Here is a 27,544-nt window from a genome sequence, read left to right as displayed (position 1 = left end):
GCCTATTGCACCGCTTTTGGTACCGTGGTTGGGCTCCATTTCCCTCCCTCCGGCACCCACCCTCTCTCTCTTCTTGTTCGTTGGTTTCATGGTCTCTGTCTTCTACTCTTCTTGTGGATTCTCTCACTCTAAGCTTCCCAAAATGCCACCCTTCTGAGCTTATCTCCACCCTTTTGTTTTCTTTCCCACGGTTCCCTCTTCTTGGGGCTTTCGGATTCCAATTCCTTCTCCAAAAGAAACTACGGGAGCACGCCATTCCACTCCATTTAAGCTGCCTGCATTGGGATCTAGCCGTCAAAATTCCATCTTATATTGGAGCAGTTGGTCACTTCTTATCATTCTTCAAGAGTTCTCTCCATCGATTCACAAAATGCCGCTCTTCTTCTCTTGCATTCCTTCGTAAGCCGTAGTTTGCCTTTTTCTCACTTCAAAAAGCTTTCCTTTTGGACTCGTTATTGGGTTTCGGGGGGAAAAAATCCGCTTTAGATCCCTCTTCCAATTCCTTGAATTCAAGTTCCCCATTTCTCTTTCCTTGAGATTTTTACATTTTTCTCTTCAAAACGCTTCCTTTTTTGGCTGCATTTGTTGGATTCACTGCAATAAATGAGTTGCCGCTTTTATATTCATCTGCGTTTTTTTCCCTTTCAAAGCATCTCCTTTGGGTTTTTATCCCCATCCCTCAAAACAAAATTCGACATTTTGTTCGCATTCCAGAAGTAGTACCTGTTCCCTGGTATTCAGATCCATTTCACATAATCACCAAAATGCCACTGGCGGCAGCTTCCTCTGGGGCTAGCCGAACTCTCTCTATAGGGTTCTTCATTGGAATTCTCTTGGGTTTTTGTTTCCTCGCTGATGGCATAAATCTGTGGCCGATGCCAAAATCAGTGACCCAAGGGTCGCAGACCCTTTATTTGGGCAGAGATTTCCAGTTGACGACAGACGGGAGCAAGTATTCAGATGGTTCTGGGATCTTGAAGGATGCATTCCAGAGGACGATCAACCTTGTCCAAGCGGCTCACACCATTGATGGTCGCGTGCCGGGGTCTGGTGTTCTTGCTGGTGTGAATGTGGTGGTTCTTTCATCTGATGATCAGGTAATTTATTTCGATGTTTCTGAAAGTATTTGGCAATGATTCTCATTCGTTTCATTGAAAGATATAAACTTTCCTGTTCTGTGGATTTTTTTCTTTTGATGGAGTTTGTTCTGTGGATGAAAACTATTTGAAATCTGAAATTATACTATGTATAATATTTTTGCAGAATATCTGTATGAATATGAGGATAATAGTACTGGTAAAAGTGTAAAGTTTTTAATTCAAGATTAAGCAAGACTGGTTCCTTTACAATATAAAGGTAGGATGAGTCATTTTGATGATGTATTAGGTATCTTTTCTGAAATTTGGCACTTTAGATAACAGTTAACATACCATGAATGTATTGTCTCTTTTCGTGTGATGGTGAAATTTGTGTTGATATTAATATAGATTCTACTGGAAAGCTATTTGTTTTTTCTTTTTCGGTCATCAAAAAACTATTTGTTGAAGTGTTATTCTTCGACTATTTGGATTGCTATACAACATAGCTGTTAGAAAACCAAGTAATAGCACATTAATGTGCAGCATGAGTCCTAATGAGATTGATATCTGATCTACAAAAGTGCTAGAAGTATTATTTGGGCAAAATTAGATTTTTAAAGAAAACCAAGTAATAGCACATTAATGTGCAGCATGAGTCCTAATGAGATTGATACCTGATCTACAAAAGTGCTAGAAGTATTGTTTGGGCAAAATTAGATTTTAAAAGGGCTAGGACCCAATCACTTAAACTGTGACTGTAATAAGTAGGTAGAACAACCTGTCAGTGATCTCCAAAAAAAAGAATGCTTATTGTCACGCAAAATGAATATATTTCTCATTTATATTTTGAATATAAAGATATGGTTCATGCTTCTCTATACTGCAATTTTTTAATTCTTTAGTCTGAAATGTATCATGGTTGATGTGCAGCTGAACTATGGAATTGATGAATCCTACAAATTATCTGTTCCCACAACTGGAAATCCCTTATATGCACATATTGAGGTAGGTACAAATTTGATCCTATTTTCAAAATTTTTTGTTTTGTCATCAACAGGTTTATTTTAAAAATATAAAAAACTTCTTGTGGAGTGGAGTGCCTTTCTTTTTCCTGGGTGGATGAGTGGGTTGGAGGGGAGTGGTGCAATCTGGGTTTATGGAAGCTACGAAGACTCATAGGCACTAACTAGTAGGTTTGCTAAATTAGCAAGACAGCATGAATAAAGAAGCTTGGCACCTCATGCACCAAAAAAAAAAAAAAAATAGAGGGAAGCTTGGTGCCTGACAAGTTGTATTGTTCCTTTTGGCTCTTAACTCATGACTCCAGATTTCTGTCTCAGCTTTCATTATTGTCTGTTTCCTTTCTTTTCCTGCCATCTTCATAAACTAGAATGTCTTCCATTATATTGCTCATCTGGAGGAGAGAAATCTTTATGAGGTGCTTCTTATAATTGCCTGCTGTGTTGCAGTGTGACAGCATGCTTAGTAAATCAACTATACAAAAAGATGATCAATGATAGCATGATTTACTAGTAATAAGGGATTGTTTTATATCCAGTTTCTCAACCACACTTTAATGCTATCAGTTCTTTTTGAGTTTGGGCTTTGGTGCTTCAGTATGCTATCCTTCTGTAGCACAACAAGGCATCAAAATATTCTCATAATTCCTAAAGGTATGTTTTATGTCTAATTGGAAGAAACAATTGCCAAGGCAATTTGCATGATAGTGGAGAATAATTATGAGAATGAACCTAAAAAATTCTGAGGACTTAAAGGTGGGGAAGATTTTGTACTCATGACATTAATTCTTTGAATGTTGAATGCACAGAAATGTCACTTATTCGTACATTCTAAAAGAAAAATAGTCTCTCAATAAACATATGCCTACTTAATATGATAATACTTATTGCAGGCTCAAACAGTTTTTGGAGCACTTCATGCTTTGCAGGTAACTTACAAGCATTCATCCCATAACTGATGTTACTGGTAAATGCATTAGTGTAATATTTGCAGCCTTTTCCTAGAAGTTCTGCTAACCAGACTTCAAATGCTGTGCAGACGTTTAGCCAATTGTGTTATTTTAATTTCACCACCAGGGTTATTGAACTTCATTTGGCTCCTTGGACTATTTTTGATCAGCCAAGGTTTTCTTATCGTGGACTTCTAATTGGTGAGTTACCATCTGACAGATACTTGCTTCTACTTGCTAAATATTAGTATTCTATAATTTATCTTGTAAATTTTGAAATAAACTATTTCTGAATTCTAAATGATAAACAGTGCTTCAGAAGGTCTGACTTTATTCTTCTCTCTCTCTCTCTCTCTCTCTCTCTCTCTCTCTCTCTCTCTCGCGCGTGCACCCTAAAAAATGATGTAACTATTCTCGTTCTGTATTCTATGATGCTTGAAATGTCTCAATGTCGGGATTTTACCTAACCAGTGGGACCTATAATGCTGTGTCTCACCACCTTGCCTGCTCCATCCTCTTTGTCATTTTAATCTGAAGATGGCTTTAGTGCTGATATGTGCATGATATCAGACTCAATTGCTTTTAGAGTCATTATCATGATTTGCAAGTCATCAAGGAGATACATGAGTGAGCCTGAATCATTCACAGAAGCCCAAAAATAATTGACCTCCTGGTTGACCTTGTTGAAGTCTAGGAATGAGAGGCATAACTATTTCTGCATATACTATCAGAGCCACACCAAGCTTTTTCTGTCACAAAAACCTGTATTTTAACATGGAAATTGTTAGCCATCAACTTGATCTGCATTCATCTGTGATCTCAGATGCAGACTGTGCATCTGAAAGTTAACTACTGTTGTATGGACCAAGGCATCCAACCAAGATATATTCACAGGCTTCCAAGTGTATCCAAGTGCTTCTACAGTTGGACCAATCCATGGCAAGCTTGCTGCAGCTATTCTGGAAATTATGCTGGCTCATACAATTCTCTTGGATAATGCTTGCATAATTCCTCAAAAAAGTTTAAATTGATGGTTTATATAATGGAGTTTGTGTTTGCTTCCTTGAGTCAAGAATAAGCATTCTGTCTTTCATTCCTTGGATGCAATTCTAACATGAATGCAATTGATTTTGATGGCTAATATCAAACGTCCATTCTGACTTTGTACACCAATACTATGACATGTCCAAGAAGTTCTGCCACCAATAGGATCCGGATATCATACAAGTAAGATGAAATGTGTTTCACCATTGAACAAAATGTTTCACTATTAACGAAATGTGGCTTTGACCTTCTACTTTTCTAAATAATACTTTTAAAGCTCAATTCATTTTCTGCATGTTTTAGAAATTGACTAGCCAGATGTACCAATTTTATGAATAAATTCTAGGGCTGTATGTGGAAGATTATAAATCAAAATTGCAAATTCTTCTAGTTTTAAAATGTTTGAATTTTTGAGAGCCGCAACTTCTAGAAGTGCTTGGTTCTGAAAAGGATAAGAGTTGAAAATGGGAAAAGATGCAAGATGATAAGGAGGGAGAAAATGAATTTAGAAGATTCTATTCAAAATAGAATTTTAATTTCACGATTTTAGGATGTTTATAAACTTCTGTTGCACAAGAAAATAGCTACATTATGAAATCATAGCTTCGAATATCAAAACCATACCCATGTGTCATTAAACTTGCTTCATGATCTGTATGGCTACTTTTAATGCTTATGTGCCTATTAATGTCATATTCCTTAGTAAAAGTTTCCTAAGGTGAACATATGCTTAGTTAATATGTCTTTCATACCAAAGGCCTCCTATGGATATTGAGAGTGCATATATTTTTTCAATAGTGGAAACAAGAACATAATGAATTGAATGTGAGAAGATAAACCATAAATATGCTATCCATCAAAAGATTCTTCAAAATTTTCTCTGGCTGACTCCTGGTAGATGAGCATGATGTGTTTGTAGTGACACTGTAGAGATAATATTTGAAATAGTTATTATAAAAGCAATAACATTCATATCATGAATGAGCCCCGATGAATTATATGGGGTAGATGCTAGATGTCATGCAATTTAGTTACATCTGTATTGTTTTCTCGATTACAGCATCTTTCGATGATAGAAAGATAAACCTATGATCGTACAGAAAGGATTTGAGCCTAAATTAGAAAGATAAACCTATAATCTTACAGAAAGGATTTGAGCCTAAATTTATGTCAATCTCCATTATGTGATGCACCATTAAAAATGAGAATCCACCCCATTGATCTCAATCTGCATCTTGCAATACGTCTAGATGCTTAAAAACAAGTTTTTGCAGTTGCTGAACAATAATTTGTAAAATTTATGAGGACAGCTGAGGGAGAACAAAATAAATGCCCATTGAATCGTATAATTTGATTATTTGGGATGCAATTGATTGATCAGATATAGAATTTAGAAGACAGTGAGCTTGGACCCTTTTAAAACTAAATATTATATCTTGCCCTTAAAAATCATCCATTTTATAATCAGTAGAAACATACCTAAAAGCTTTCAAACTATTTGATTATGATTTTAAACATTTTAAACATTATAAATCATAATCAAGGATATAAATTCTCGATCTAAATAACTTATCTTACATGGATGGTATCCAAGTTCAAATCCTATGGTGGGACTCCATCTCAACTGTGTATATTTGTCTGCACATCATGTTATATGCACATGCTACTTCTCTTACCTACTATTTGACAATTCATTTGCATTTTCACTTTTCATTAATAATAAATATACTTTTTTTCTTTTGACATTTATCCCAAATATCTACTTTTAATGTTTTCACCTTTAATAGAATGAAAATTTCTCCACCATTTTTATGTGAGCAAAATGATGTTGTTTGCTTTCATCTTTCCAAAAATATACAAAAATAGGACACTTTTGTGCAGGGTCCACAATCTTGGTACCGAGTACCATATTATTGGTTCGGTGCGGTACAGATTAGTGCAATACAGTATGCACCATATACCAACATAGCTTTAGAGCCATTTTTATCACTTTTTATCATAATACTCCTTGAAATGAGGTGGTATGGGTCAGCATGCACCCTGATTCACCTCAGTACACTTTGGTATGGGGCCCGTGCAGACCCAACTAGTGTTTTCATACCATGGCATTGTATGCCTCAAAATAGGTGGTTCAGGGTGGCATGGCAAACACTGCATTTCATGCACAAATTCATGATCGTCTTTATACATGCAAATGCTTTCTAACTGTTTCCTTTTACTCCGTGTGATGCAGATACATCACGGCATTATCTGCCTGTACCAGTGATAAAGAATGTTATTGATTCAATGTCCTACAGTAAATTGGTAAGTGTGATAACTGCGGGTATGACATAAGGTTTATTTTGGTCAAGCTACTTCTGTAAATGTCTGCTGTTACTCTTGCTCGCTAGTACCTGCATAAGGTTTATTTTGCTCAAGCTACTTCCGTGAATGTCTGCTGTTTCTCTTGCTCATTAGTACCTGTATTTCAAATTAAACCATCAAATTTTGTTCAAAATCATGTACATGGTGGTTTGGCCCTTTTTTTTTTTGAAAAAAGAAATCTTATGCAAATATCCCTGATTCAGGACCTCTGCATTATGCTTTCTCAAAATAACTTTGTATCATTATTACTTTCTTGCAGAATGTTCTTCATTGGCATATTGTGGATATGCAATCTTTTCCACTAGAGATACCTTCATATCCAAGACTCTGGAATGGGGCATACTCTTATACAGAGAGATATGCCATGGCTGATGCTCAAGAGATTGTCCAGTAAGTCTTTATTTCTGTAGTTATTTGGGTCATGTTTGATAGCAAACTTGATTTGGTGTAATTATTGGGAAAGATGACCGGTTCTCATCTTGGGCCTGCTGTCAGCATAACCTTCCTTTGTGCCTAGATCTGCAAGATGATGGGCCATATTTGCAAGGGCCACGGCTAAGATATTGTTCCTGGCACACCATCTCAAGCACTTATTTTGCAGACAACTACCATTAGACAATTTCTTCTATCATAGCAGAATATCTGTCGCTCATCTGTTCTCCCTGTTGCTTAACCATCCAATCCATAAACGATCAGAAATCAGAATGTTTAAAAGCATAATTGTGCTTCAGGCAATAGGTCTTCCTAAATATCTTTCTTTTCAGTTGATAAAGTTGATTGTGAAAGCATTTTCCTAGATCAAACCTCCCTTAGGCTGGTCACATCTCAACTGTACACCAGCTATGAAAACAAAACTGTATTGTTTGCACTGCCTGAAAGCATTGGTCATAAAGTTAAAACAAGAAGAAAATCAGCTAAGATTTTTTGAATCATTTGTGTTAGACCATCTGGGATGGAAGTCCATCAACTTTGTGGATGACATATGGCTCATTTCAAATAAATGAATATAATATTGGTGTGTAGATTTTGGGAGATGAAATATTACACTGTCTAAAGCACACACAAACACACATACACGCACCCACAAAAATCTCTCTGGATATGTATATCAGTATATGTACACCTGCCACATGCATCTATCATCTTGAGAACCTTATGTATGTTTAGGATATGAATGACTATTCTTGTTATTGAATTTATATTATTATACTTTTCCGTAACTCAACCTTTTCATGTGTGCAAATATGAATCTTGCAGATATGCGGAAAGACGAGGGATAAATGTGTTAGCGGAGATTGATGTCCCGGGTCATGCTCTCTCATGGTAGATATGATCTAAAGTCCTTTTAGCTGTTCAATAATGTAGGGTGAATATGCTTCTAGAGAAATACTTCTTGCATTCCTGACGTTCAACTAAAAAGACTTGAACTTGTATAATGATAAATTGTGTTGCTAACCTATTTAAGCTCAAAAGATACATCAGAATGGAAGAAAACCATATTTGATTAAAGGTAAAGGACCCCCAAATTTTAGTCATCTTTGCTCATTAAGAAGATCATGCTAATGTAAACATCAATAAGCAGTAACAGACCCTCTATTATAGTCAAGTGGTTATATAGCTGAGATTAAAAAATAAAAATTCCGAAGTCCATTGTGCAATAATGGTGAGATCGACTATAAAAAAGAAAATCTCTGCATATAGATAAAAGAAAAAAGAATCAGAAAATGTTCTTTTCAGTAGGCAATATGTAGAAAACTTTTGGTCGAGTGTCACTGTTAATACCTGGACTAGAAAATTGTGTGTTGTGTTCTGTAAGCTACACCTAACTGTAGGACATGAGTAGCAGGATTTGAAGTTTGACTCTGGCATGAGTAGATTGATGTTGTGTTTCTAAGGAAATACTGCAAGATTCCTTTTCTGTTTGTACATGAGGCTAACATAATATTTGGAGAATATATGTAGCATGTAAAGGGCATGCTATACAATCAACTTGGTGAAGAATATATTGAGCATGGGTTGACAATATCTTGGAAAGTTCATGGCATAAAATGGACCAAGTCCCTGGAAAATGTTCGATATCACAAATAAGCAGTGACTAGAACATGAATCATCTATCATCATCGCAAATGTGTCCTTTACATCTTCATAAGTAGGAGAAGCTGGAGACATAAAAAAGCAAAAGTAAAAATTTAAATAATGAAATTGCATCTTATTTTGTCTCAGAAAGTATAGACTGAAGCATCAGATCATCCTCACTCCCATTTACATATTGATACTATGAGACTAGTTGATGATGCGCAGAATCTTTCAGCAGCATATGCATTCTTGTTGCTTCACTATTGTCCCCAGCCAGTTAATATTTCTGTTGTGTGCAATGTAAGGGATAAATGGGAAGAATGGCAACGTACCTCCGATTTATATCCTTCCGTTAAATTCTGGGAGGTTTACAACAGTAAAACTAAATACCAGGACCTGAAACCTTTGTGGTGGTGGACGGTGTTGACAAAACCATGACTCTATCCATCAAATCTTGTCTGGACTATGTGGGTTAGCTTATTGCATTCTGCTCATGCTGTTGATATATTGTTCATACAACACTGTACTATTGGTTACTGAAATAGTCTTAATAGCCAGAATAAGGTGTTGATATTTGTTCAAACAACACTATACCATGGAAATGGCATGGCATATACCATGGTGGTGTTGGGTTAGCATGACATGGCATAGGTCTCTTAATAACTTTACCCAACTCCGATGTCATTGATTTCTCTGGAGTAGCTGGAGTGAAAACAACATTCTTGTTTCACTGAACAATAATCCACAATAAGAATCTTCAAGGAGCTGACATCTTTTCCTGGCAGGGGTGTCGGTTATCCTTCTCTGTGGCCATCTGCTGATTGCCAAGAGCCACTTGATGTCAGCAATGAGTTTACATTCAAAGTAATTGATGGAATTCTTTCAGGTGATATAATCATCGCTCTCTTTTGTCCATCTGGAAAAATGATTAACTCTGTTATGAAAATACAACAGATGCTAGCTAGATGCAGACACTTGATGACAACAAATCAATCAAAAATTTGACATGAACCATCTATATCTTGTCAATGTATCTGTCACTATGTAAGGATGTATTCATATAATTGTCACTGAACTGCATCAATTGCTCCATGGTGATGTTAGGGTTGCAACAAGTCAGGCTAGGTGAAGTTAAAACAACTTGCATAACCTTGAATTGTGACATTGGGTCAAGATCCCTTGATCCATACCTGCCGAGGTCAATACACATCACCCAGTCTAACCTGTTTGACTCAGAAACTAATATATTTTGCAAGGCTCACTCCATAATGGACTCAATGTAACATGTCTGGTGCAATCCTTGAAATTCTTACTGATTTGTTTCAAAGATGGTTTCAAAAATTAGTATCAAAGAAGACTAACCATGTAACTCTTAGCATAACATCAGGACTGAACCCGACCTAAACTACCCTGATGTCAATAAAAACTTTCAACCCCTCATGACCCAATCTGGGTCAAAGCTCTGAACTCTACCCGGTCTGTTTAAAGTTTGGGTCAAAAATTTTGACCCATACAAGAACCAAACTGAAAGATCCCTGAACGAAACGTGGCCCAGATAAAGTCAGGCTGGTTCAGGTTTTCAGGTTGGGTCAATTTTTTCAACACCTATGTGATATAATCCATGTTTAGTGAACTGCAATGTCAACGCATGCCCTAAAGTATCCTAATGTTGGAACATGTGAAAAAACTTGAACTTGTTATAGCCCTCCAATGCTTATTTTGAGTATGAGTCGAGATCCAATTTCAGAGTTATAATGTATTAGATAGAGCTACTATTTCAAGCACTTAATCGAAGTATTGATGATCAACAAAATTCTGGTATAATTCTTTTGGATAGTGTTTTTTAATCCTATGGATGAATTTATTTGGGAAGGCTTGAAGCAAACGTACTTCTTGAAGGATAGATTTGACAAAATTCTGTAACTTTGATGCATAATTATGTTGCTCACAGAATTTCCATTTGCCTCTTTTGATTAGGCACATAATATATGAATATCTTTATCTCAAATGAAAAGAGTAAATTTTTTGATTATTGTAATTGTCACAAAAGCAATTAATTTTCTGTTCAATGTTTCAGATTTTAGTAAGGTTTTTAAGTTCAGATTTGTCCATTTGGGCGGTGATGAAGTCAACACAAGTAAGTTTGAGAAATTCTTTTATTTATAACCTTTCCTGGTAGTAGCATCATACCTTTGCATATCTCATCACGTGAAATTTTGTTCTCATGATGATAGTAATCATGCTTAAAACATCCTTCAGGGACAAAGACCCTTTAATATTACTACTCTTAATAAAATATCCTTAGATCCTTGGATTTTGTGAGGTATTTAATAGCCAGTCCTTATATGATTGCTTATCGTCTTTTCCATTCAAATTTCAACTAATTTCATAGAATCCTGTGAGAGACATTACTAAGAAATAGTTTATCAAAGTTGAATATGGAAGCACTTTTTTTTATTATAATCCTATGGTCATTGGCAATTAGATGTATACTTACTTGTTCAAACGTGGGCTTCAGGTTGCTGGACTTCCACCCCTCATGTAAATCAATGGTATGTATTTGCATAACTCCAACTTCCAGTCTATTATTTTGATACATCACAGTGAGGCTTAGTTATCATCTGTGACATAATTGTTCTTTTTCCAATCATGACATAGATTAGTATTAGCGATGGAAGTTGTTAAGCAATGTAATTTCTTCTGTTGGTAAAAGAGATGTATACATTGAATAAACTTTCCAAAACTAACATATTATTTGTAGTAAATGCCTTCATTTTTTATGGTATTCAACAGTTCCTCGAAAATTATGAATGTAATGCTAGCTCAAGGAAGGTCCGTAGTACTGGAAACAGCACCTATGCTGGTAGGCTGATGGTATGATATGGTAAATGCCCCTATGGCATTCCGGCATGAACCGATAGGGAAACTGGTGAGAGAGAGAGGGAGGGGGGAGAGAGATAGAGAGGAGGAAGGGAGATTGTAGGAGAGGGTGGCAGAGAGAGGAAGAGGCAAAGGGAGAAGGAGAGGGAGGAAAGATAGGAAAAGATAGAGAGAGGGGGAGACAAAGAAAGCAAGGGAGAGGGAGGAGAGGAGGGAGAGGGCATTGGTGAGTGAGGGCCACTAGAGCAAGGCCGAGAGAGGGGGGAGGGGGCTTTTGAAGCCCTTGCTCCTCTCTGTGTTGGAATAGGGATGAAGCTGCTATTTCAAAATGAAACAGGGGCGCTAGCCCCTTATTTATATATATTTTTTTGAATTTTTTAAGGTGAAGCTAATGGCCATTTTTTATTTTTATTTTTTGAATTTGAAGTGAAGTTGGCAGCCACTATCGACTTTACTTAAAAATTTTTTAAAAATAATAAGTGAAATAGATAGTGGCTGTTGACTTCACTTTAAAAAATTCAAAAAAAAAATTATAAAAAAGGGCCGAAGCCCCTATTTTCTTTCGAAATAGGAGCTCCCTCCCTCAACCCTTTTCGGTGGCCCTCACTCACTGCTGCCCTCTCCCTCTTTCTTTTTCTCTGCTTCCTTCCTCTTCCTCTCCCTCCCTCTCTCTCCCCCTCCTTTGCCAACCTCTCGATTTGAAGGCTAGAACTGTCTTTTTCTACTGCTGGTATGCTCGGTATGCCCCGAACAGGGTGGTTCAAGATGGTTCCACTGTCCTTGAACTCAGGTTACTATAGCACCACATGTCGACCATGCACTAGCATCCATTGGATCTAGATGCAGAAAATAATTTGTAGTTTCCATGCGTTATAAATATGGCAAACAAACAAATTTAAAACCTTTGAAGATTTAAGTTTTGGAAAATAATTTAAAAATGTGGCCAACCTTTCGATCGCTTATATAATTTATCCATACACCCGTAATATATGTAAACAAAACCAATTTTCTAAAAACTAAACTACTAGTCTTTATACTGATTACTTACGGCGCACTTGGATCTAATAAATCATGATTTTTCATGATTTTAAATGTATTTATGATAGCAAGTTATGATTTTATTATACTAGGTGTCTGATTTTGCAATGAAATTTCATCAAGGCCTTGAAATCATGAATCTGGGAATTTCTACCTTTTTGTAGAACTCCCCATATCAATTTTTTTCTCTCCATATCATATGACTTTCAAAGTCTTAAGCAGCCTATCATCTCCTAGAAAACTTCTAGACTCAAGGCTCAAAATTTCAGAACATGGAAATGGAATCATGATCTGAAAAAGAGAAAAAAAATCCAAACGCAAAGTCATTGCAAAAACAATTCTTTGTAAGCAATTTAATGGTGAACATTATATATATGCACTTGTCTTCCAAATATATGCTAGTCTCTTCGTCAATTTTCAGAAAAGTGAAGGCTATACGGTCGTTGCACGATAGCCACATAATAGCTATTTATAACATTGCATTTGTATAAAAATACAACGTGCAGTGCTATAACTGAATTTGAGCATCCAGATCTTCCACATTACGATCTCGAAATACTGATTGAACATTAATACATCCTAAACAAGCATCATCTACTTCAAACACATTGTAGTCAATCCATGCATAAATTTAAGATCACCATGATGCATAGAAATTTTATGTAGAATATGTATGTCAAATCAACTCTTGAAAATTAATTATTTTCTTCTTAGCTCATTAATTCGATGATCAATCCTACATTTCCTTAAAAAAGGGCAATACTCAAATACTGAGCATCCATTTTCTGAAGATATATGTTTCTGGTCACGATCTAGAGAAATTCTTGAAAATCTTTTGTTGAATGAGAATGCTGACTTTGCGGAAAAGTAAAAGACTTAAATGATTGCTCCCAGTATCGTGTTATCTCTTAAACCTAGAGAACTCATTCAAGAGCAGTTTTAGTTGGGAAGATGTTCTTGTGGTGGCCCAGTGACTTTTGAAGTTGCTCTTGTCTAAAGTGCCAAAAACTTTGAAAAGCATGTTGCAGAATACTTGCAAACACCAAGAATAACACAAAAACCTGGTTATGATTCATATTTACTGCTTTTTCTTACGTGGTTTCCTTATGATAATTTTTTCTTCTCACTGTTAAGAGCCATCAAAACCGTTATGTTTGTGGAAGCATTATTAGTCTATTAATGTTAATGCCACTGAATTTCCATTTGAGTTTCAGAGTATTTTCACTGTAGTTCATACACTATTTTTGTGGATTCCAGTTGACATCTTGCCACAATAGAACAATATTTCTACTTGAGTTTTATGCATTCCAATCTATGCCACTGCAAGTAGGTGAAGATGCCTTCCTTTACCTTCCAACCATAGCTGTTACAGTAGACTCATTGTAATCACTGAAATTACATGACATGTATTTGTAGTAAACTGTAGATTGGACAAGCAACCATTGTAGCTCATTATGAAAGCAATCATTACCTAAATCTAGATGTTCAGAACTAGACAAAATTGTAGGAGATCTGCCAAAGTTCAAGTAGAAGGGAAATATTGACTAATCAGAAAATATTTGCAAAAACAGAAAAGATGTATGATAATTAATATTCATATGCTTATATAGAAAAATTTGTGTGGTAAAGACAGTAGCAAAAAAAAAAAAAAAAAGGCAAAACAGAATGTATCAATTATCCAATAATTTATTCATGACCAAATTGTGAATAAGTCTCTGAAAAATCTTAAATGTTCAGTACCCTGTAAACAATTCCATTCTACAGGAGTAGTTACATAGACAATTTTGCTAATAGAAAGTTCATGAATAACAAGAGTATTTTTCTATATGACTGTCATGTCTTGCAGTCTAGTATCATATACCTTGTTAACTGAACACTTTGGATAGTGAACCTGATAACTATATATGTATCATGAAGACTGGTTGGATAGAAACTTTATTTCTTAGTGATTCTTCAATTCTGTGGATTATATTTATATTCTATAAGGAAACCTACTTTTCTTTGTGAAAAGAAAAAAATTATTTCTTAGTGATGCTTCATTTCTTCGGATCATCTTTTTACATTTCATAAAGAGCTCTACTTTGCTTTGTGATGCTTACTGTAATCTCGTGGGGTGTTCATTCTGAAAATTGGCATTTTCTAATGTGCACTAGTAAGTCTTATCAATTTTCTTTTCTGCAGGTTGAAAAAGCATAGGATGAATGGATCCGATGCCTATCAATACTTTGTCTTACGAGCCCAAAAGATAGCACTATCACATGGATATGAAGTCATTAATTGGTAAGGAAACTTCATTTTATCAGGTTTATGCATCCTAAATTTTTTATGCTCTAAAATATGTTATTGCATGGGCAACAGGGAGGAGACATTCGACAACTTCGGGAACAAATTGAGCCCTAAAACAGTGGTGCATAACTGGTATCTCTTCTAAATTATTGAATGCAAGATATCTTGTTGTGCCTGTTAATGTGCAAAAGAAAAGCATTCTTTTAACCATCATGTCTGGCTATGAAGAACCTGCGTTATTACTGGGAATATGTTATAGTTTTCTAGCTTGCAGGACATGTCCTTAAGTATAATAGAACATATGTTAATCAATCCATGTGTCTTGGAATAGTGCCTTGAAAGATTAAAACATCAAATTGGTCAATTTTATTCATACATCTATGTTTAATTGTGGGAATTATTTCATCCATATCAGAGGTATAGATCTATTCACTCATCCATTTACTGATGTATTTATTCAACATCTGTTTTCAAGAACTAAGCTTAGAACACCTATTTGTAACAAGCTCATAGTATTCATCTATTTTCAAGTGTATAAGGTTGCACCCATAATTAAACTCCTCACTTATCCACCAATTTAGAAATAAATCACTTCTTTGGGACTTCTACATTGAATCACTGATGATGCCATTCTACTTGATGAAGATACATGCAAGAAATATTGTTTAGTCCAGAGAATGCATGTTGGTTTTATATCTAGCTCAGGGATCAAACCACCCATATCAGGCAAAATGGTGCCATATTACCCTGAAACTGGACTGAACCAAGCTCTGAGAGATGCTTTAATTTAAAATGGATTTGAAATGGGATTGTGATTTACGGTGCAGTATACTTTTAAATTTTTACTTCAGTTTTTATGCTTTTCTTTTAAGTTTTTACTTTGTGGCAATATATAAACATTTATGAAGACTTAAGTTATCGGGCCAATAAAAATCTGAAGCTAACAAAGCATGATTCACATATTTACATACAAGGTTCACCACTTTGGCATCGGACCCCATATTGATATCATTCTATTATCGTGTCAGTATGCGGTTCAGTACAGTACGAGACAGCATACCAAGTGTCGGTATGATATGAGACAGCATGCCCCATACAGGGCGGTACTGTAGACCATGTTCCCATGTTAACTTCAGAGACAGCCAATCAGCTTTCCCTGTTGGCATCAGCAGTTGTCCCAAGTGTGCATAAGTTTAGGATCTCAAATGAAGTGGTGGTCGATGTCTTAAATTTTCTAGACTTTTAGTTTATCGGTTTTGAGATGGCCTTATAGACTTGTTAGGAATAATCACATAATTTCTTCTCATTATTCTCTCTACTTATTGTTCCAACAGTCTGCGTCTATACAGTGGTCATTCCTGAAAAAAAATCAAAAGCAAGCTCGCCTTTTGAATTCCACTCTTCATCAAACCACAAAACCCTATATAAGCATAGGACATTCATATCCTGTAACACTTATCAGTGCTTAGAAAAAAGTTGATATTCATGATTATGACATATTCGGGTCTTTTCATTACATATGATAGTCTAATTCTTACACTCTGATAGGCTTGGTGTTGGAGTGGCCCCAAGGGTGGTTGCTGCTGGTCTAAGGTGCCTTGTCAGCAACCAGGACAGTTGGTACTTGGATCATCTAGATACCACATGGCCGAAGTTCTATATGAATGAGCCACTCACAAATATTTCCAACCCTGAACAGCAGAAACTGGTTATTGGTGGAGAAGTATGCATGTGGGGAGAAACATAGATACCTCGGATATTGAGCAAACTATATGGCCACGTGCTGCAGCAGCAGCAGGTATTTAGTTGGATTAGTGCTTTATTTCTTTTTGTTATTGCAAGATGATGAACCAACAATTAATTTTGGTGCAGATCAATTCCTATTGGCTAAATTTTCTGTTATACTCCTATCATTCATGAAGATCTTGAATAACAAACTTAGATGTCCAATCATGTCTCCAGTTGAAGAAAGATAGCCTGTGTTGTACCAAATTTTCCATGTATCTCTGATTGCTTGATTTTGTCTGAAAATAGCCTGCTTTCAATTTCATCTTTCTGCTGGACCACTACCTACAACATTTTAAAACTAGTGCTGAAATTTTATTATTACCATTTTTCTCATTCTGGATGTGGTCATCCTGCACATGTAGTTACACTTCCACACCTAGTTTTTCTTCACAATCTCCATACAAATCCAAGCTTAATTGCATAGAACATGCTGCAAATCTGCATGCATATTTTGATGATGTTTTTCAGAAACCTCAAGATGACTAGATAAGCAAAAATTTCTTTCTAATTTAGTGCATGAATGTAGAAATCTTAGAAGGGCATCTGCAAATTAAATTCTCCTTTAATACACTCCTATGTGATGCACAATTTTGTTGATAAAAAGTAAACAAAGTTTGCTACATGTGATCAGAAGACATACAATCTGCAACAACCATGTGACATCAATATGTGTCCAGCCATTTGATGTAGTCTGATTTCCGTGTGTTTAATCTGTACATTTTGCACCATATCTGTTGTGATATACTTTGTGGCTTTCCTATGAAAGAAAGATACATATGAAGGCAGATTAGTTCCTTCAGTAATGAACTCATAATAGCACCAGCGTAAAAGCCATTGACTGCTAAGTCTCAATTTCTTGTTGTTGAATGCGCTTGTCATCGCAAAGTCAAATTAATCTTGCTATATGCATACATATTTAGCAGTAACAAGTGCAAGTTTGTCACTGTAAGTACCTACATTTTGCTTCTTTGAAAGATCTGCGGACTAAAGCATTTGCTTTTTGTGGCCCAAGAGCGGCTATGGACTCCACTTGAAAAGCTGGCAAAGGATCCAAAACAAGTCACATCAAGATTGGCTCGCTTCAGGTGTTTGCTGAATCAAAGGGGGGTTGCTGCTGCACCATTGTCTGGACCTGGTCGAGTGGCTCCAATGGACCCAGGTTCTTGCTTAGAGCAGTAGGCTCCGCCAACTGGCTGATTGAGGTTTATCTGACAGGGAGTGCCTCATTCGTTGGCTGACAGGGCTTCAACCGGGGAGATATTGTTATGGAGTGGGTACAGCCATCAATTTTAGGTGTAGTGTTTACTTCGATTCAGAAAAACTTGAAATAATAGCTTCTGCTTGATGTAAGTCAAGCAATTTTATTGTCAAAGACTTCAATAATCTATTGATGTTGTTACTAATTGATGGTCCATTTCATTAATCCAGACACTTGCTTTTCTGAATTTTGCATGTTCAGGCTAATCTTGATCTCCATTTTGTTTGCAGAATTCATCAGAGTCAAGCTGTAAGAATTAAACTAGTCTAGTTTGATATATAAAAATTTGACATGTTGCCACTTTTCAAATTCACAACATTGCATTTTTTCAATACATATTAACTTGATATGTATGCATCAAGACAGGACTATAACCATCTGAACAATCTCCATGTGCATAGCATAGTTTTTCCTTTCCACGAAGGGAGAACAAGATTAGGAAATAGAGACAAGTGCAAGGATATCTGAGGGTTGACATCACTCTTATCAGTTTTTGCTGCGAAACTTGTGGGTGTTCAGCTCTCAATTTCAAAATGAAGAACACAAAAGCTTCAGCAGATCAAAATATCAATGCTGGTTTGTCTCTCTATGTACTTATACATGTTCCTTCGGGAGATGATTTGGTACCCGAATGTATGGAGAGACACATTAGATTCACAGAAATCCTGCAAAACAGATACGGCAGATACCATTTGTTTCTACCGGTGAAAAAGGCATGGGAAGGACAGTTCAAACATGGTGAAGAATAACACTGAAATTCCAACCTTCAAAAATCAAGCTGAAATGGTAAAAGCACTAACTAAGAAACTAGTTCGATTCGATTTAACAAAAAATGCCGGTACAATAGCATACGGACACTTTTCTGCAGGGAATCCAGTCTCCAGTCCTGGTCATTGAACCTTTGCACACACTAAAAGACATCTATTTTTTCCCAGCCTGAGTCCTGACACGGGATGCTTTGAATTTTTATTTACAAATCCATCTTCAAATGCTACTATTTCCTTTTTGATGGACAAACGTTACTCCTCTTTCATATCAGTGCCTGTAAATCTTTACCAACTTCTTATTCCTTTACCTGTCATGGAAGAAAATACGAAGACATTGCATGCATGTAATTTTGAATCAACTTGGTGACCGTATCTTCTTTCCTTTTTAACAAAATCTTGACAATGTCTATACCAAGACTGGTTGAGATCCACTGCTGCTCTCTTTCCCCTCGTTACCTCCACTACCATCAACTACACCACCACCACAAAGCTTTTCAAAGTTTGCAAAATACTCCTCCATCCCCTCTCTATACTTCTCCATGCCCTTCAAGTGTCTGGCCAAATCCAACCCCATTTTCATCCATCTCTCTGCAACATTGAATTGATGGAGCCGGACAGCTAACCCTGACTTGTTCCATGCTGTTGTTGCAAGCCATTTCCCTTCTTCAATTGGATACTCCCCATCCTTCAGCCCCACAATGATCTGGTATGCCTGCCTGTAAACACGGTAGGCCCCATCATTTTTCCCACCTTCAGTGTCTTGGAGCCCAGAAAGACAGACTAACTTTCGGAGCGCAATGCTGATCAAATGATAGTCAGGCGAGGGGGATGCAAGGAGCGCAGAGAGGCAGGCGTTAAGGGCAAATTCAGCAGCCTCCAGGTTGGGCCTTCCACCTTTTAAGGCAGTGAAGCCTAGCTGGAGGAGATGATTTGGGGTGCATACTTTTGACGAAGCGAAGCTCTTGATCAGTTGGAGTTGCTGCGACCGGGTGTCATTGCCGAGCCTGCTCAGGAGATGATAGGTGTTGTAGGTGTGGAGAAAGAAGAGGTCGGGATATTCAGCATGATGATCATTGACAATTTGTACTCGGGATGAGACTAGAGGGAGTATCTGCATGCAATTGAGAATTAGATCAAATTCAATTACAATTTATTCTTGAAGTATGATAAGCTGCTCCAAATTCTGACTACCTTGCCTGCTCTACCGAGCATTTCAATGGCCTTTTTGATATCAGAGTCCAGCAAAGTAACCTTCTTTTGCTCCTCGACATTGAGCATGGCACCTACACTCAGGATCAAACACTTGCAAACCATCACCTGGTTTCCATTACTCTCATCATTCAATACGCTATAAAACTCCGATGCCAGCTCCAAGAACTCGGCACAGGCTTCATATTTCTTCTCCTTTCCAGTCTTCAGCCCCATATTCCATGAATTCCCCGCAAACCAGTTTAGCTCACGGCTCCCAACAGCTCCTGTCCCAAAGAAGCCTTCCACTCCAAGCCCGGTCATTCGGGCCCCAGCAACCCTTGTGTATTTGAGGATCTCAATCTCCCCATCTGGATTCCTTGAAGAAGGGTGATGAGATTTCGGAGCACTGCCACCTCTGGCATTGGCATTGGCATTGGCTTCCCTGGGGAGTAGAGGTTGAGGAGGACAGATAATGAAGCGACAGCTACAGCAAGAGACTGACATGCAATGGCTTCATGGGTCGAAAGGGTGAGGAATTCTGGGTTGAAGTCAATGCAGCTAACCATGGCTTGAATTTGATTGATCGCTTCCTTCTCATCCTTTTTTGCAAATAGATCTTAAACTGCACAGTATTGGATTAACATGAAGTTAGGGACTTCGATTAAAAGCAGGAAGATCAATGGACTTTGATTAAAAGCAGGAAGATGGACCTATGTTTCCTTTGTGATATTCTGAAGTTCATAATCATAGGTCTAGAATCCAGGCACAGTTTCAACAAAGAGCAGTAATTCGGCTCCCTCCAAACAGAATTTGGATAAACACTAGCATGAGAGAGGCAAGGAGGATGCCTAACAGCTACAATACCACTACTAACTAGTATCGTTATTCCGAGTGCTCGAACAAGTGTAAGTAATTCATAAAATTTTTGATGCATTGAAAATTCAGTACTGAGAATAATTCAGAGAACCATATGGACATTGAAACTGTTGTTAATAATTTGGAAAGCTCCAATAATTGCAGTGCTAATATTATCACTAATGATGGAATTGAGACAACGAAATGGTACCTTAAGAAAAGCACACTTCACATTCGGCTCAAGCTGCAGGACAAGGGAGGATTCAAGGGTCAGACATAGTTCCAGAATTCATAGTAATGGCTTCAAGTTGATGTTTTCTGCTAATTTTATCGAAAACGTATACCTTATCAGCTTCATTGATGAATTCTTCAGCTTGATCAAGCTGCATGAGTGCAAGGTGGCAGAGGCTAAGGACCCTGAAGCAGTTGAACGCCGAGCTCTAGTCTCCTCATCACGAGGGACGTAAAGCATAGATTTTTCAAACATTCTGCGCTTATGTCATAGTCCTTTGATCGAAAATGTTCGGTTGCACTGTATCCATCATTCATACGGGAAGAAGGAAGTTATTAACTATGACCACATCGATACCGGAAGGGGTGCGGTAAGCTCACCAGTTCCAGAGGACCGCGTGCATCGCGTTCCGCTCCTTCGTCGCCGCGGCGTCCTCGAAGAGCGCCACCACCTCTCGTCCGCCGCCAGCTCCGCCACCACCTTCGCCCGCCCTCCCCACCACCTCCGCCACCCTCTTCACCACCCGGAGCGCCGCACCGGCGCCGGCCGGCACCGTCCCACCAGACCCGCCAGCACCCCCGCGCCGCCTCCGCGCCCGCCACCGCTAGGTACGCCTCAGCGGCGGCGACGCAAACGCCCTCCGGCACCTCCTTGTTCGCCATCATCCCCTTGAGCTCCCTCTCCGCTCCCCCACCCGCCCGGTCCCAGCCACGCCCTCATCGCCACGAAACCCACGCTCGGGTGCTCCGCCGCTGCGGCGCTCACTGCCGTGTCTACCCGGAGAACCCTAACGCACCGCAGCACCCCCTCGTAGTCCTCCACCTGGAGACGCTCCGCTGCCAGGAATCGGAGGCACCGCCCCTTCACTCCTCCAGATCTAAGGTTCCGCCATCACCGCGGCCCTTGGCGGCCGCGATTCCCTTCTCGCAGAGATCCAGCGCCTCCGTCAGCAGCTTCGAAGCATCGGAATTCCCCTCCAGCGATTTCTTGGCGAGATCGAGCTTCCCGAACTGGAGGTACTGCTCCGCTAGGGTCGGAATGCCGCAGGCGATCCGAAGAGGAGGCTTTTGGACCGATTGAGGAGAGCGATCGCGAGATTCCGATCAGCGACCTCCCACGCCGTCCTTGACCTTGCGAGACTGAGATCGAGGAGGAGCCTCAGCTCCTCCTCGCCGCCGATCCCGTCGATGGGGACCGTGGAGGTCAGATCGGTGGCCCTCTCGAAGCAGCCGGCGGCGAGATCGAACCGGCCGAGTTCGTGCCAGATCTGACCAGTCTTGTGGAAGAAGGACGCAGCCTTGAAGGCGGCGGATGGGATCCCGGCGGGTTCCGGCGAGGAGGAGAGGTCGGCGGCGATCTGGCGGAGTTCGGCCTGGCCGGTCCTCCAGCGGCCGTCGGGCGGAAGCCGGCGCGTTCGAGAGGTCGCGCAAGCGTTCCAGAGGCGGTAGCTGAGCTTCCAGATGTGGATCTTGGCGGGTTCAGGGAGGGGAGGGCGGCAGGGAGGCGGGAGAGGAACGCCGGAGCCTGGTCACGAGCTTCTCACCCGAGGAGGGGTCGTCTGGGGAAAGGGATTCGGCTTCTTGGATGGAGGACTCGAGGTCTTCGAGGAGGAGCGGAGGGGCTGGGAGTCGTCGGAGCTCGGCCGGCGGTCCGGAGAGAGCTCGGAAATTCTCATTTTTTTTTCGAATTCGATTTTCGCGGGAACGGAGAACAACTGCTTGGGTCGATGGTAAGTCGCAGCAAGATGCGACTGTTAGTTATTTTGACACACCATATAAGGACTTTATGAAAATTCTCAGGTCAACTCACCGTACCAAAGACTAATGTGTAATATTTACATAGATCGGGCGTTTCATGTAAATTTGGTGAATAGCAATAGATTTTACAGAAAACACCCTTTCAATGTTGATATTATTAACTTGACATGTGACGTGTAGTGCGACATTATCGTATATTCGGTGGGCCGTTGCCGATTTTAGTGTACGTAGTGATACTTCACAGGAAACACCTACCTATATATCTATGTCGTAACTTCAATGGAAGATCTGATATTGTATTTTTATCTTTTATCAATGCCAGTGGTCTTTCTCTTTGCCAAATGCAAATTACTTCACCTTTCGGTAGCCACAGAGTTGTTTGATCTCATATTGATTACCAGTTAGTTTTCAACTTTGCGCTCATAGCCCAGTTCTTGCGTATTTCTTTCTTTGTTTCTTTCTTTTCTTTTCTTTTTTTTTTCAAAGAAACCGGTTTAGGGTGCCAGCACCCAGCCCTTGACCATCCCGAGTGGAGAGAAATGCCAACCAGCTGAGATGAGGCCGGTTGGCTTCTTGCATTTTTTTTTTTTTTCCCCTTAAAGAGCTCATATACCAAATGTAAACTGCAGATTCTTTTGTGCATTGATCCACGCATGAGGTCAGCTTGGGCAGAGAAATTGAAGGATGGTTATGTGCGGCCAATCGCCTCTCGCCCGATCGTCGGGAAGCTGCACTGCAAAAGGAAGTCCGCACTGACCGGAGGCGGCTCCGGCGGGACTCCGATGGTCAAGTCAGAGAGGTGACGGGCAACAGTGAAATGCAGACAGGAGCTCGCAGAGAGAGAGAGGGAGAGAGGAGCGAGCCTGCGTATGTGGAGAGACGGCGGATCGATCCTTTGCACTTTGCCTCCCCGGTATATATAGTGACACGGTATGGCCCGTCGTTAATGCGCGGACAAGTGAGGAACTGTCAACTCATTGAGACTGTCAGAGTCGCGTGAAAATGTCATGTCGCCGTGGGCTGTCCAATCACCAAAGTTGACTTGCCCTGTGGGACAATGCCCCTAGGTAGCCGTGCGCATGCGTGTCAGAGCTGACGACGTCTGGCGGTGTACGGTGGTTGGAGGAGCCGACCGACCCAAAGTCGGCAACCAGCTGAGTGGTGTCGGGCCCTCCATCGGTCGGCGAGCTTCATGTGAGTCGGCCATCAGACCCTGGGTTCAGTCGGTCGGGATGGATACGCCCGACATACCCCAGTCGGCGATGGCCGTTGACGCCGGCGGTTAGCCGCTATGGCATCCGTCATCGGTCGCCCCGACCGACGATCGGTCGGTCTATCGGCCAGTCGGAGTCGTCCATCGGAGGCGGTCGGTGGCCGGCCAGTCGGTCGGGGGCCGCTAGTCGTCGGGCCTCGCAGTCGGTCGGGCGGTCGGGCCCTCGGCAGTCGGTCGGCGGTCGGGCCCTCCGGCAGTCGGTCGGTCGGTGGGGCCCTCCGCAGTCGGTCGTCGGTGGTATCCCCAACAGTTGCCCCCTCCACTCCTAAGTCGGGTGGTGAGCTGGCCGACGCTTTCATTCGGCACAATCCCGGACGACTGGGATGGATTTTGCATGTGTAGATCCGCCGTACTGCCGGCTGATCGATGTTCAGACGCCTCATGATGCTGAGCGATCCGGACGTCCAGTCGTTGTCAGAAGTCACGTCGGCGTCAGGAGATCGGGCGCGGACGATACGGCGTCAGACGTTGCGTTCGGTGTCAGAGAATCGGGCGCCGACGATACGGCGTCAGGCGACCGGATATCGGCGCCGATCGCGGGAGAGTCGGGCCGCTGTCGCGTCGTCCCGTCGGGAACGGACCGGTGCGGGCGCTGAATGCGGAGCCGCCCCCGGTGCGCGTGTCACGGTGTTGGCCGGCGCCCTCCGGCATTTAATGCGGGCGGTGCGGCCGTCCCGGGCGGGGCGCGCCGAATCCTCGCCAACCGGGGGCGCCACGCTCGCGCATCTGCAGTCTTCGGTCGGCGCGGAAGGATCTCGGCCGTCGGTCAGCCCTATATATTAGGCTTCCGAACCCCTGACCCACGCTTGCCATTTCGCTGGGGAAACTCTGTCCGGGCGATTTCTCAGTCGTCGCGGGCAGAGCTCTTCTTCGCTTCCGGAGGGTCCGTCTGGTTCGTGGTCCCCTCTTCCCCTTCTTCTTCCTCTTCTCCTTCTTCTTTCTCTCGGTTCCTGCACAATGACCAGGAAACCGACTCAGGGAGCTCGGTCGGGGAACCCGACCGACGACTCCCGATCGGCTCCGGAAGATGAGGCCTCCTCGCTTTCGGGGCCGAACGTCGATCGGCTTCGGGAGCACTATCGCATCCCGGAGCAGTTTCGGCTCTCCGCTCCAGGGGCCGGCGGTCGGGTCAACAACCCTCCGCCTGGCGATCTGGGGCTGTACGTTGAAGACCTTCGCGCGGGTCTTCGACTTCCGATTCCGGAGTTCGTCCGGAATCTACTTGATTACTACGGACTCTGTCCGGCGCAGCTAGCGCCGAACTCTGTTCGTCTAATCATTTCCTTCGCACTGTTGTGTCAGCTCTTGCCGACCAACCCCGCGTTTCACTCTTTCGGGCATTTTTTGTGCTCCGACCCCACCCTAAGGCCCGAGGGTGGTGGCTCTTCAACCCCCGGAAGGGTCTTGCCTTCATCACCGGTCTTCCATCGTCCATTCATGGGTGGAAGAATCAATTTTTCTTTGTTTCCTCCTCTTCTCCTTGGGGCTTTCCTTCTCGCTTTTCTTTTTAACTTCCCCCCTTTTTCCTTTTTCTTTTTTCGAGTGAGGGTTTTCCCTCTGCTCTTAGTGGGATCGCGGGAGCACGAAGGGGCCGCTGAGAAGGTTTCCTTTTTCTGATCTGGTCTTGAATGATCGGACCTTAGTCGGCGCCAGGACGATGTTCTTCCCTTACTTCTGATGTAATCGATCTCAGCTCAGATTAGGACGAGGTTCTTCCCCCGCTCCCAATAGGGCTGTGGGGGCACGTATGGGCATTGCAGGGCCTCTCCCCCCGTCCGGTCTCAGAGTAACCGGGCCTTCGACTTTGCTCATGTTAGGGCGAGGTTCTCCTCCTGTCCCTAACATGGCTGTGGGGGCGCGTATGGGCGCTGTAGGGCCTCTCTCTCCATCCGATCTAAAAATAATCGGGCCTTTGACCTTGCCCATGTTAGGGCGAGGTTCTCCTCCTGTCCCTAACATGGCTGTGAGGGCGCGTATGGGCGCTGTAGGACCTCTCCCCCATCCGGTCTAAAAATAATCGGGCCTTCGACCTTGCTCATGTTAGGGCGAGGTTCTCCTCCTGTCCCTAACATGGCTGCGGGGGCGCGTATGGGCGCTGTAGGGCCTCTCCCCCCATCCGGTCTAAAAATAATCGGGCCTTCGATCTTGCTCATGTTAGGGCGAGGTTCTCCTCCTGTCCCTAACATGGCTGTGGGGCGCGTATGGGCGCTGTAGGGCCTCTCCCCCTATCCGGTCTAAAAATAATTGGGCCTTCGATTTCACCCATATCAGGTGTTATTTTCGTTGTCTGAAGGGGTTATCCCCTGCCATTACAAGTCCATGCCAAAAGGGGAAGATGTGCAAATCTGAAAGGAATCTTGATTTAAAGCGAAGTCGTTCGCAATACATTTACAGATTTTTCAAATCTCAGGGCTGTAGAAGGTCTGCTCTCCATCAAGGTCCTCCAAAGACGGAGTTGATGATCCCAATTGGAGGCCGATCTTTGGGCTGCTCTTCCCTCTTTGGCGGCTCAGGTTGCGGCAGGGCCCTTGGCCGATCTTCTCTACCCTCAGTTTGGCGCCGAATGAACCTATCGAGCCGACCTCGTCTGATGAGCTCCTCGATCTCGTTCCGGAGTTGAATACATTCTCTCTGTGTCGGGCCGTGGTCACGATGGTAGAGGCAGAACTTGTTAGGATTACGCTTTCCGGGGTGTGTGCGCATCCTCTCTGGCCTTGGGAGCTGCTCTCTGACTTCCATCAGCACTTGGGTTTTCGATGCGTTGAGGGGGTATAACTGCGGAATCTTCCTGGGGGAGACCTCCGACGGACCCGGCACTCCGGGCTTCTCTATCTGCGTGCTTGGGAGGAGTCTGGGCGTGCTTATGCCCAGGGGAGTCGAGAACGTGGCCGAGCTTCTCTCGCCCCTTTTTCGACTGCGGGCTTACTCGAGTCTCCCGTCTGCCGCTCTCTCGTGGTCTCCTTGTCCTTCATCTTGAAGGCTTCTTCTGCTCGGACGTACCCCTCGGTCCGAGCCAACAAATCAGCAAAATCTCTGGGGTACTTCTTTTCTAGGGAGAATAGAAGGTCGTTCTTCTGAAGGCCGCCTTTTAGAGCGGCCATCACGACCGATTGGTCCAAGTTTCGGACCTCCAACGCGGCGACATTGAAACGGTTGACGTAAGCCCGAATGGACTCCCCCTCCCTCTGCTTGATGTTGATGTGGGATTCCAAACCCTTCCGGGGATGCCGGCTGCTAACAAAATGAGCCACAAACTGGTGGCTCATCTGATCAAAGGAAAAGATGGTATCCGGCTTCAGTGCCGAGTATCAGTTTTCGCCGCTCCCTTCAAGGTGGATGGAAAAGCTCGGTACAGGATGGCGTCGGGCGTGCCATGAAGCAGCGTCATTGTCCGGAAGCCTCCAGGTGGTCAACTAGGTTCGAAGTCCCGTCGTAGCTTTCAAACTGAGGGAGCTTGAAGTTTGGCGGGATCGGTTCCTGCATGATCATTTGAGAAAAGGAAGGGTCAGTACAAATATCCTCACCATAAGCGGGGGGAGCGTGGCGGAGTTCTTCGATCCGTCGGTTCATCTCCTGGAGCCTCCGGTCCAGGAAATCCTCTCGACTACGGGTCTCGAGGGTCTTCTGGCAGAATGGAGGTAGAGATCTTTCAGGGGTGGAATCGTGATCTGACTGAGGGCTCTCCAC

The 27,544-nt window shown here is 41.9% G+C and overlaps 1 protein-coding gene and 1 pseudogene across 1 annotated transcript; one reads left to right on the top strand and one right to left on the bottom strand.

The window, feature by feature from the left end:
• The first annotated feature begins 80 nt into the window (after window positions 1-80).
• LOC105034893 (beta-hexosaminidase 3) lies at window positions 81-17,969 on the top strand. Its single transcript, XM_019848611.3, is given in 15 exon segments — window positions 81-1,097; window positions 2,010-2,084; window positions 2,992-3,027; window positions 3,138-3,249; window positions 6,326-6,396; window positions 6,716-6,846; window positions 7,714-7,779; window positions 9,318-9,418; window positions 10,610-10,669; window positions 11,051-11,084; window positions 14,632-14,730; window positions 14,809-14,868; window positions 16,285-16,475; window positions 16,478-16,534; window positions 17,537-17,969. Coding segments are annotated over 15 exon segments (1,593 nt in total). The 5' UTR covers window positions 81-764; the 3' UTR covers window positions 17,704-17,969.
• Window positions 17,970-18,082: 113 nt separating this feature from the next.
• Window positions 18,083-22,502, bottom strand: LOC140858882 (TPR repeat-containing protein ZIP4-like; annotated as a pseudogene).
• Between the last annotated feature and the right edge of the window lie 5,042 nt (window positions 22,503-27,544).

Source organism: Elaeis guineensis, chromosome 1 (genome assembly GCF_000442705.2).
Source record: "Elaeis guineensis isolate ETL-2024a chromosome 1, EG11, whole genome shotgun sequence".
In the NCBI taxonomy this organism is placed as follows: domain Eukaryota; kingdom Viridiplantae; phylum Streptophyta; class Magnoliopsida; order Arecales; family Arecaceae; genus Elaeis; species Elaeis guineensis.
The sequence above is the reverse complement of the archived record's forward strand: the minus strand, read 5'-3'. Positions and strand labels throughout refer to the sequence as shown.